The following is a 12,239-nucleotide window of genomic DNA, read 5'->3' on the forward strand; positions in this document are numbered from 1 at the left end:
TGAGTCTTGGAACAAGTTAAGTTTCACACATGTGTGTTGGAGATGTTTTGGTTTATCCTGGTCACTTGTTTTCTGGAGTATCCTGCATTGTTCAGCTATTGGCATTCACCAAACTGTTCAGGTTTGGGGCAACTTCTCGCCTTCTCCTTCAGCACAGCCTAATGCTGACTGCTTATGGATGTGTTCAGACTTTTGTAGAAACACCAAAATATCCCATTAACTGTCAAATATGGAACAGCACAAAATGAATAGTGTCCAGAAAACGTAATAGGAAAGTAAAACAACGTGGTTGCCAAAAGTGTTTCACAATCAAGTCAGCTAATTACCAACAAGTTTCCCTGAGGCAGAAGAGATCTGACTAAGAATACAAGTGACTTGGTGGAGACACCTTGTTCACTCTCTGCAGAAAAACTGCATGAGGGAAAGCACAGGCAAGTGATGCCTTTTGGACAGAAACTTTGGGTATCTGGACTGGTGAGGTCAGCTTGGTTCAGCTGGCATGTGCTTTGAGTCTGGAATACTCGCTGTGCAACACCTTGTAAGGCCTCATAGTAGGTCCTTTATCCTGAAGAGATTCTTGGATTTTATTCCTGAGTAAGAAAAAGCTGCAGAAATGGTCTGGCCTCCTGTTCTGCACCTTTAAAACACCCACTGTACACCAGCCTGTTAAGGATTCTCAGTCTGGGAGAGATCTGATTTAAAGTGGTTCTCACTTTGCTTAGAAGAAGCATGGTAGTTTGCTTGCAGGTGGAATACATTCCCTTAGAAAGCATTTTTCCAAGAGAGACTGTAGTTTTCAATTTTGAATGTTTTTATGTACCTTTTGCAGATGTCTATCTGAACTGCAGACAAAGATTTCTTATTTCTGTTATGATCTTTAATTGAGCAGAAATCAAATACTTTGATAGAGATGCATTTCACTATTGAGATTAACTTTTAAACTTTGCCTGTTAATTAAAACTAAAGCAAAATATTCTTTTTGAAATAATGTAGCTGCTTATTTTTGTGTTTTGTGCTCTTTGGGATGCACCCGTTCAATTTATTAATTGTTTCCTGCTTTAAAAATCAAATTCATGGAGGCAGTTTCATTCATGGAAGGCCATGTCAGAATAGAATTATTCACCATCTTAACCTGATATTTGAAAAGTTTTATTTTAAAGATGACTACTCTATGCTTCAGATTATTAAATAGTAATATTTTTTACCTTTCCTGATTGCCCTCTCCAGATACAACAATGGAATGCAAATTTCTGAAGTGTTAGTTTTAATGATCCATGTTGTATTGTGATATTGCAAATGTGAGATGTTGAAATGTAGCAAAAAGCCTTTTGTGAGGTCTTCACTTTTCACTCTGAAATGCAGTTTTACCAAAGCACACTGCCTCATGGTCTGCCTATTTTTCAGCATGAATTTTGTAAGTGAAACTGTTTCTATAACAAGGTGGTATTTCATAAAATATATTATGTTGAGGTCAAAATTCATATTTACTTCTTCTGTTAACTGCTGTTTTCTTTAAAAAAAGGCATCTTGTTTTTTCCTATAGCCCTTTCTTTTCTGAAGACACATTTAGACAATCACCATTCACTTCCAACTCAAAAGATCTCCTGCCCAACGAAACTACTCTTCATGGAAGGACTTCTGCACCAGGTCAGATATTTTTTCTTTCATTGCTTTCAGTTAACAGATATTTTTTACGTTTTTCTTACTGTAAACTCCACCACCTGACCAGTGCTCTTAAAATATTTAGAAGAAAAAGAGAAAAGTTAAATATTGCTGGAGCATTTGTGTTAATAGTCTTTAGGCTGCTGTTTCTATGAATTGTGCAATAGTCTATAGCAGATTAAATTTAGCAATATCAAGAGAGTTGAGGGGTTTGTGTGTGTGTGTGTGTGTCTGCCACTGTACTGATGCTGAATTACTGTCTGCTATTCTCCTGTTCCTGGCCATTTTCATCTCCATCTCTGGAGTACAGATGAAGCATTTGCAGGACATGTACCAGAGTGGCTGAGCTTGGCAATACAATTTTCCTGCCTTTAGCAGTAATTTAGAACCTTTCTGGAAGGATGTGGAGTTCTTCAAGTGTACTGAAAAGCCACAGTGTCTGTGGGTGCCTTCCCACTGATTTTCTGAACTAGTTGACAGGCATTTTATGTCCAGATATAGCTTGGGTTATGTTCTGCATTAAAATGGAAAATACAGGCATGTAATAATACTATTCAAGGTCGCACTGAACACATGCAAAAACTTGATATGTGCCTTCACTATCCTGCTGAAAAATAACTCGTTTGCTAGTTCACTGTTATCTGTTCTTAAAATTAATAGCTCTGGGGTTCTAAAGGTCAGTAATTACACAGTCAGCTGTAGGGGGGGTTATTCACCTTTTCTTAGCAATCAATAAACTTTTGGGCACGTTACTGCTAATTTTCAGCTATAGACTGTCATTTAATTTACAACTTAACAGACCCTTCATTTTTTTTACTGCTTGAATAGTCATTTGACAGCTTGCAAAGTGGCAGATGAGGGCAAGAGCTAGATGCTGTCTAAGGGTAAATATGCATAGCAAGAAGAAAAAAAATTGTAGGATAAGGACAAGGGTCTCCAGGCTGTGCACAGACACACTTCTGTAAGGAAGCAATGGATTCTGTACCTCTAGTTGAGGAGAACCAGATCAGGTGTGGTGCTTTTAAGTATTAAAATGTAAACCAGGTTAGCACTTTCAATCCTGGCTTTTGACGTTGGCATAACATGGAATATTCATATGCCCAGATGAAAGATGAGAATTCACAGACTCCTCAGGCAGGGCTTGGCACCTCAGAGGACATGGCCTCTAGCAGCAAGACTCTTACATCATACCGAGATAAATGCATAGGAATTTTAATTCTCTCTAAAACTTCCCTTTCAGCAAGGCCACTGGAAGTACGGGTGGGTTTTAGTGACATGTTTGATCTTCTGCTTAAATGATGTAAAGTATCTTGTTGGTTAGATCATCCTGGAGTGTCAGAAAGGCTTCTGAGGAACTGGGTTTTCATATGTTTGTGCTGCTCCTTAATCTGTTTTGTGGAACCTTGATAGGTCTGTGTATTATAATACATATTGCTCTGTGGTTGTAAGAGTCTGATATATAATAGTAGCAAGTACCCTGAAAATTTTAAAATGCCAGTTTCTGCTACATTTTTATTTTTGGAACAACTCTTATCATTCCAAATATGTTGTTTTTCTCAGCTTCACAACAAATTCTTGGGCCTGAAGTGCAACTTTCACAGTAGCACCAAGAATGTGATTTAAATTTGTAATCAATTACAAATACTATATTCAAGTAAAAGAGCAGCAGTATACCCATACGTAATTCTCCTATTAGTTTCAGCCTTGCAAGAAGAAATAGCCTATGTACTGCAATGGATAGCTCTGAAAACATTTTATCCCTTCAGAGAGCAGTATTAAGGAACAGAAACAAACCATTGTGCAAGGCCTACAGAAAGTGTTAGAGAAAATGCTGGGGAAGTGTGTATGTGGTCTCCCACATAAAAATCCTTTCGCTTGAGATTTATTTCGTGTTAGTCCATCCCTAAAACAGGTCAGTAAGAAGCAGAAAAGAGCAGCATAAGAAAATGATAGGAAATCCCCAGTCCAGTGGCCCTGGTGGGACCCCACGTACGCGGTTGCCGCTTCTCAAGTGAGCACCAAAATGGGCAGCTGTGTCCCCAGACTCCTGCCAACTTTCTGTCTGCAGACTTTTTGGCACCTTAGCTGCAGAGGAATTGGGAAAAGTGACAGGAACATGGGACAGTAAGATATTTCATGTGTCAAATTCAATTCTTTCTGTACTAGGTAACATCTTATTCATTACCAAGCTTCATCCTAAACCCCATCATCCTTATTATTTTTATGAGGATGCTGTTTCAGAAGCTCACGCCTTTGGAGAACTGGAACCACTCTCTTTGCAGCCTGAATTTATTCACAGCAAGTTCTACTTTTGTTATGTCACCAGTGCTGTCCTTCAACTTTGATAATTCTTCTTCCTTGAGATGTTCACCATCTGATGTGCCATTCCTTACATTCCTCTAATCCTGCTTCATTTTGGGAAAGTGAGCCAGCCAGTCATTAGGGTTTTTGAAGCGACAGGGTTTCCATTTCCTAGCCTTTTTCTGCCTCTGTTTAGGGGCATTAATTTCTGCAAATATGAGTAGTCATAGCTATATGTGCTCTTTCATAGGAGGTTTTATCCCTGACTTTTTCAGCAGCCTGCAATCTTCTGAGTGCATATTGGAAATGCCTCTCCTGATTAATCACACCGTTGTAACTAGAACATGCTGGTGTCTCTCTTGCTGGTCAAATAGTAACATGTTTTTCTTTTCCCTTATAATTTCAGCTGATTATTTCAGCATGCAACAGAAATTCTTGTTCCTACACTCTTAGGCATATGACCTTGTAATTTGAATTGTTTCACTTGTTATTTTAGCTCTCAAGATGATTTCTTTAGTACTCTGAAATTTCTGCATATTGATATTGCTTTCATTAATGCAGTTCTGGTTTGTTTGGGGGTTTTGTGTAAGTGTGTGTGTTGAAGCTATTAAAGAGGATTTTTAAGTACAATGGGTCCATAGTTCAATCCTTGAGACTAAAGCTTAGTGGCCCCCTCAGCACAAACCACTTTATGGCCAGTTTATAAGAAAATTGCAAATTCGGGTCTTCAAGTGGCAGAGCACTCTTTGTAGGGCATTGAGTAGATAAGATCCCCCAAGGAATATAAAATAATTAGGAAAGAATATTAAAAGATGTGTGAATACAATTCACTGATCAGGGCATTTAGTGGAGGGGCAAAAAAACCCTAAATAAATAATGATATTGTGATGGATTTGGTCTGAAAAAAGAGTGGAGGATTCTTAATCAGCAGCAGTATCACAGGCAGGAGAGTTGATTTTAATTCAGGTATCCAAGGAACTAACAATGAAATCTCCAACAGCTGTCAGAAAGGGACTCAGCAGACCCACAGAAGTCATGGTATCTCCCTGATAATCTATGCTGAATTCCTAATACTCTGAGAAGGGAAGACAGAGTTTTCTAGGGTATATAGTTCAAATTTACTGGTTAAATTTGGGGAATTGATTCTCTCACTTTTTTTTTAAGGTATTTTCTATGTTAATAACCATATTATTATGTTGAACTTTTCTCTATTCGTTTTACTGTCTGAATAACTTCATTTTTACTCAAAAATGGAAATAAAATAGTTTTGATATTTACATCAACCAAACACACTTTGCTCAAAAGTTACCATGTATCAAAGTAATATCTATTATAAAGTCATATCCAAACCAATTCAATAATTTCAGCTGCTCCCTATAAGAATGTGGCCTCTTTTAATCTAGCAAAAGGTGGGGTGAAGAAATTAAAATTTTTATGTCAGTCACTTTAAAAAAGGACATTTTCATCTTCTGTTTTATAAGATTCTTCTTTTGACAGAATAGTTTTATGTCAGACTATATAGTTCAGTTCAGATCACTGGATAAATTAAAAACTTGATCTTATGCTGCTTTTCCTGACCCTTAGTCAGTCTTTAATGTACTTTAATAGTTCTGCACCATCTCATTGACTCGTTCTGTAAATCAAACCTGCCTTCGTGGAAGCCAGATGAGTGATATTCATTATTCCTTTTCTGGATAGTTCATTAATATTGGTGAAAACCTCAGCTGTGGCTTTTTGGGATTTTTTTTCTCCATGTATATCTATCTGTGTGTAGTGTAATAATATTTCATTATTTTCTCTCCTGTTTATCAAGGACCTGATATTCTCCTTCATTTCCACTGACAATGCCAAATATTGAAATAATCCCATCTGTAGTGGATTAATTTTTTTTAATCCATTTTTTGGTTGGAATTTAGTGCTACTTGCAACACTGTGATTTTGATGGTGGTAAATGAATTTCACATGGCTAAAATAAACTTTTGGAACTGGAGGATGTAGGTCTTAGGGAGTTGTAGTGGAGGAATAGTCCTCTCTTTTTAAATTTTGCCACAGCTTAATTTACTGGTTGTTGGTTTTTTTTTCAGTGAGATAAAGCCAGTAAAGCTCCAGTCCTTTTTTGAAATGCATCAGAGCCTCCTCTGCCATGTGTGTGTCCACACTTTGCACTGACCTGTAGGACGACAGACAGGCCATGCTTCCTCTTCAGGATTGCCCAGAATCAGCAGCGTGGTGTTTTAGTTCAGTAGAAATTTGGAAACATAGTGCAAAAATTTTGCATTTTGTCAGTGTCAGTTGTTCTTTTATTGATAATGTAATTAGTGGGATCAGCCCATTTTTATGTTTATGGATCTAAGGTAATATGTGGAACAAAGACTCCAGTATGTTTGGAACTGCAGGACTATTCTGCAGATGTGCAGGTTTCTCCTGTTACTGTCCATACTCACACTGGCCTTTTCTCTAGAGCAGGAATTCCACTGTAGCTTCAATAACACTAAAAGGTGAAAACCTGCCTGCTCCCAGGGCCTCATCTTTGCACATTCTGCTCGCAGCTGTACTAACACCTGTGTGGCCACAGCAGGGGAAGTAGTGAACTAAACTCCTTTCTTTCACCAGTAGTTTGTGGGAATGGTGGGATGTGAGCAAGGTGAAGGGAGGCTGTATCCTTCAACTATGTGAAATTTCAGCATTTGGGTGAGACTGATGTGCCCATCAGCACACTTCATCTTGTTTATTTTCTTGTTACTGTAGCTGGAAAATACCTCCTGAGGGTTTAGAATTTTAGCTTGAACATGATAAATAATCACAGTGGTAGTGTTGTGCAGATACCACATTCTTTAGTATGAGTTTGCATGTATCTTCCTGCCTAATTCCTTTTTAAAGATGCTTTAAGGCCAATATAGCACTTGATGTTGTAATTTTCTGTGACTCCAAGCATCTAGAAAGCAGATAGCAAGAGCTCTTTTGGTCCAACCAGCAGAGGTGTTCATGTCCACTATTTTCTGGCAGTATTTGTGCTCTGTTCCGATTTCCTGTGCTCTGCAGGAAACTAAACTTCTGCAACCTTCTACAGCAACCAGCTTTAAATTTTGGGTCATCACCGTGAGACTAATGTAAGCACACTAAGAAATTATTTCTGTGCATGGGATCACTGCTACTTCTGTCACCCTGGAAAATACCCTTAGGCCTTAGGGGACTATGAAGGACACAAACCCTGTAAATTTTCTCTGAAGTGACCAGCAGTGAAATGTTGGCATTTAAATTGCCCTTGTGTAGCTTCCCTGCTATGTACCCATGGAGTTAATTAGAATGATTCACACCTCCTTACTGTTGTTTGCTTACATCTGCCAAAAAGCCTCTAACTCCACATTGTGGGTAATCCTATTTACTGTAGGAAGGCTTTCTTAAAATGTTCAAATGTTAAAATTTGTAAATTAAAGCCAGGGCTTTCAGAGCATGATTACAAGCAATCGATTTTGAATTTATTCAGGACAGCAGAACCCATGGATTATTATTTTTGAGAGAATCACAGAATGGCTGAGGTATGAAGTCCAGTTCCAGTCCCTTTCTCAGAGCAGAGTCATCTTGCTCACAAGGCTATGTCCAATCAGGTTCTGAATATCTCCAGGAATGGAGACTCTGGACAATCTCTGAGCCAGCTGTGCCAATGTTTGACCTTGCTCACCATAAGAAAAATTGTTTTCTTATGTTTAAATGGATTTTCCTGTGTTTTAATTTGTGCCTTTACCTCCTCTCCACTGGCATCACTAAGAACAACCTGACTTCATCTTATTTCACCCTATCAGGTATTTATCCAGGTTGGAAAGATCCCACCAAGTCACCTTTTTTCCACACTGAGCAGTCCTAGTTCTCTCAGGCTCTCCTTGTATGACAGCTGCTCCATTCCCTTAATCATGGTTGCTGGACTTCAGACTTTTTTGAAAGCCTGAAAGAATATTTCAAACCCCTGGCAGCCGTTTCTGTCCCTGTGATGGAACAGCAATTTTTATGGCCAGTGTAATTGCAGGGGGGGAGTGCACGTGCATGTGAATTGACTTCCACAGTGCTTTTTCCCCACCTTGCTTTATCCCATTATTAGTGCTTATGATCATTTTATCTGCTTTCAGTTTTGATCTGACTTATGAGCTCTGCCCATCCAAGACATTGGATACCTCCTTCAGTTTCCTGATGATGGGAGTCCCTGACCCCTGTTGGCTTCCTGTCAGGGTAGAAAAGTGAGAGTGGCACTTAATTCACTACCAAGGCATGTTCCATCAGGCACTTGGTCCTGCTGTTCATTTCTGTCTTAGGATTTCTGTGAAATGTGCTTGGGGAGAGTGGTGCTGCAAGCAGATGCCACACAGTCATTGCTGCCTGCAGGGCACAATTGTAGGTGCTCCCTAAGCCGTGCAAAATCTGCCTCTCTCAGTCCTCAAAAGCACCCTTTTAATTTTATTTTTCCTCTGGTACTTGTCTGGGAGTAAGATTCAACCAAATACTCTTCTTTGTGTGTGTACACATGGCTGTGCATGTGTATGGCTGTGTAAAAATCCATGCAGGTGCATGAAAAAGGATACAGTAGAGATGTCCCTCTAACAAATCCAACCTGTGTGACAGCTTCATAGATGGTAGGAAGAGGTTTTTTTGTGACAGAGTGGCAGATTGATTTTAGTAACTGATTTGAGTTCCTTATCTCCCACGTGCTAATTCTTCCCACAAAAAGAGTGTCTTGTGGTACAAGTGCCTGGTGTGAGCTCTCTGGAAGGCCATGGACTGTCGGCCACTGGGGTGGCTCTCTGCTGTCTGATAGCAGGAGACAGATAGCTGGCAACTTGTGGAAAGTCATTCTAGGAAGGTGAGATAGTTGGGCTGCTATAGAAGTGGGCTGTACTTGGCATAGTTCTCCAAAGCAAGGCAGATTTTGCAGAATTTGTTCACCATCATTCAGTGCTAACGTGCCTGATAGCGGCTCTGGCACGTTTTCCATCTATCGCCTCCTGTCTTCAGATCCCCGTGCCCGTCTGCCTGCGTGCAGCCTTCTCCCTGTGCTCTCGGCTGCCTTGACAACCACTTTGCACCACAGCCATTGAGCAGAGGCTTCCACATTTCTGGTTCCTTCCGTGGGATCATAGCCAAGGTGGCTTCAACTGATTGCAGTTTTCTGGATCTGCTCCCAAGCAGGTTTGCATCCCCTGCACATGTGGTGCAGCAATAGAGGCTGTCTTCTGAGCAGCCACACAGTTTGCATTAGTAGCAGAGTCCCTTTCAGAGCTGAAAATATCATTTATTATGCAGAACAAACAATTTCAAAACAGCAAATTTTTAAAAAACCATGCTCAGGCATGTGTAGGGTGTGTTTTCTGGCTAAAGCAGGACAAGTGAAATGTGCAGCACGTGCATCGTTGTACATGTCTTAGTTTTTCTTAACCATCAGTATTTACTGGGCAGGGAATGTGACCACACTCTTCTGAGCATCCCATGAAACTCCTGGTAAATTGGCCAGTCTCTCAATACGGGCTACACAGCAGGACTTTGCACAAATTGATGTGGCCACATAGATTCCACTTCTTTTCCCTGTGAAGTCACTGCACTGATTATTTTGCCAATTGTTTACAGGACCTTCAAGATGAAAGGTGTTAATTAGAACAAGCAAAAGAGTTAATAACTAATGGCTATCTTGAAAGGCACTTGACATCTATCTGAAAACTTGTGTTTCTTGTTTTACTATGGGCTGCCTTTATACAGGGTAAATTTTATTTTCCAATACCATGCAGTGTTCTCATACACGCAAAAATACTCATTGACACCTCTTATTTTGGCAACTCTTACTATTTAACTTACCATAATAAGTTTGCTGAATAATAGTTAGTCAATAGCAAGTGATTTTTGAAAAAGTAAAATCATTGTTGCCTTAAATATTCTTAACCAGATAACACAAGTGGAAGTCAAATCTGTGAAGGGTTTTTTGAGCAGCTACAATCATTGGAAGTATTTAGTGAGAAATGTGGGACTTTGTCTACCATGTATTATTCTGGGAGGTGAATTTGGGACAGCACAGGGCTGCCCAGCAAGTTCCTGGGAGCTGTCTTCTGATGCAGGTGATAGAAGACAGCTTGGGGGAGAATGACACAAAGTTGTAGAATTGGTTTTGGGAAAGGAAGAAGGGAAAACTGCAAAATTAAGCCTGTTGGCTTCAGGAAGGGCAACTGGAACCAACTTGGAGATACGTATGGAAAAAAGCCTAACAATAGTTAATGGCCTCTGGGCTTGACAGTGAAGCTTCTGATGTGTCCTCCCACAGTATGTCCAGGGTGAGCAGGGAAACCCAGGGTAGGTACAGCTCTGATTAAGGGTGAGGTGTTGCTGTCACAGCTCAGGGACCACGTGGGGTCTGCAAGAGGCTGTGCTTGCTCTGGCATTCATTCATTTCACTAATGTTGCGAATGATGGAGGAGAAAGGATGTTTATTAAGTGTCTGTGGCACACCTTGCAAGGAGGTGCTATAAGCACTTGAGAGGACAGAACTAGAGTTCAGGCTTACCTTGAGGAACTGAAGAAACTATGGAAAATAGCAACCAATGCAGTGAGATCAGAGTTCTGTGCCTGGGGGAATGGTGAGTGCCATGAGGAAAGGGGAGGGATGAATGCCAGGCAGTGCAGCTCAGGGCAGGGATCTGGATTAGTGTTGGTCAGAAAAGAAAGGAAGGTTTTCTTGTGAAAGAAAAACATTGCAGAAAGGACAAACATCTGGCTGAGGTGTTGGGAATGTTGTCTGTGAGGCACATGTGGTAATTCTGCTCTGCAGCTGGAGCCCAGAGTTGAATTTTGGGCTCTGTAATCCAAGAACAATGTGGAGGAGACAGCAGTGGTCAGAGGTTTAGAACACATGAGCTATGCATGAAGGTTGAAGAATTTTACCAATGTATTTAGTCTGGAGAAGAAAAGAGGGGAGATATGATAATGGCTTTCAGATATGTAAAATGACAGCTTTGAGAAGGAAATAATAAACCTTGCCTGTGTTCATGTGAGCAGAATAAGGGATAACCAGCTTAAATGACTGCAGAGGAGATTGCAACTCAACACCAAGTGAAACTTTCTAGCAGTGGGGTGTTTTTGCACTGGCACAACTGTCAGAGGAGCCTCTGGAGCCCCTGTCATAGGAGGGTTTTTTAAAAAATTAGTAAGAAAAGCATCTGTTGGGGCTGATGGATAAGTTTGGTGAGTGACTGATGTGCCTCTGGGTGTGGGAGAGAGACAAGCTGGCCTCGGAGAGTCCCTTCCTGCTCTAATTCTGGGATATAAATTCAGTAGCAAAGCTACAGTGGTGATTGAACAACCACCTGAAAAAGACTGATAGATGAGGCATTTGGCTTACTGATACTCAGCATGCATCTCATTCAAGCCCATCTCTGGTTTCATATGCTCTTTTGTCTTTCCTAATATCAGAATCTTTTGTAAATGTAAGCATCAGCACTGAGTCAAATTGTTTCCTGAAGATGAAACTTTTCCAAATGCGAGCTCAACTTGAAATAGAAAGACAGATTTTAAAATTACTTTTCTAGCTCTGCAAAAGGAATTGGAACACATAATTCCTGATGTTTCTTTTTAGAGTTACCTTGAGACTCTTCAGTCTTCACCTATTTGACCTTGTACAAGTTTGTCTTCTATAACATTTGTCTGCCTAAGAGTAAATTAAATGCACAATTCATCCGCTGTTTGGACAGATGGATAGACAGACATTAAGAGTATTGTTTAAAAGCAATCTAAGCAAAGCTGAAGACAAGTTTGGGGTTTTTTTCTTCTACAGCATGATTTCAATTTGAGTACAAATTTACCCTAATTTTTACTGTGTGTTTTAGTTGAGTTTGGGGCAGTTGTGGTGCTCGCTGGTGCCCTGCAAAAGCAGAAGGCAGATGGGAGAATTATGCAGGAGGAGAGGATGGTTTGCAGGTAGATGCGTGGGCTGGTGATAGGAGATAGAGCAAGGAGAGATTTTAGTATCTTAAAAAGAGTGAGTTAAAGGCCTCAAGGAAATGGCAGATTCAGTATTTATCACTTGGAGAATCTGCAATAAAAGCAGCAAAAACGTTTTCTTTCACAGCAGCAATCATAAGCACCTGGGAAAGGTGGCTCTGGCCAAATATTTGTAGTTACTTGTTCATCCAGTGTTGATTATTTTGTGTTAATTCACTCATCTCAGGAACTCAACCTGCATTTGGTGCTTTATTTTATTTTTATCCCTCACTGAGGTTTCTGCTTATCAGCTTCCTCCAAGTACA

The 12,239-nt window shown here is 40.1% G+C and overlaps 1 protein-coding gene across 3 annotated transcripts in view; it reads left to right on the forward strand.

Moving 5' to 3' along the window:
• Positions 1-12,239, forward strand: part of ZNF827 (zinc finger protein 827) — a 99,823-nt gene that overhangs the window by 66,064 nt on the left and 21,520 nt on the right. For all 3 annotated transcript variants that reach the window (XR_005956974.1, XR_005956975.1, XM_041489230.1), the window contains exon 8: positions 1,544-1,647. Coding sequence is in view for 1 of the 3 variants with exons in the window: in XM_041489230.1 (XP_041345164.1) it covers positions 1,544-1,647 (104 nt within the window). In the remaining 2 variants the exon portion in view is untranslated. The remainder of the gene's footprint in view (positions 1-1,543; positions 1,648-12,239) is intronic.

The sequence above is a fragment of the Pyrgilauda ruficollis genome, unplaced genomic scaffold (assembly GCF_017590135.1).
Source record: "Pyrgilauda ruficollis isolate IOZ18807 unplaced genomic scaffold, ASM1759013v1 scaffold91, whole genome shotgun sequence".
In the NCBI taxonomy this organism is placed as follows: domain Eukaryota; kingdom Metazoa; phylum Chordata; class Aves; order Passeriformes; family Passeridae; genus Pyrgilauda; species Pyrgilauda ruficollis.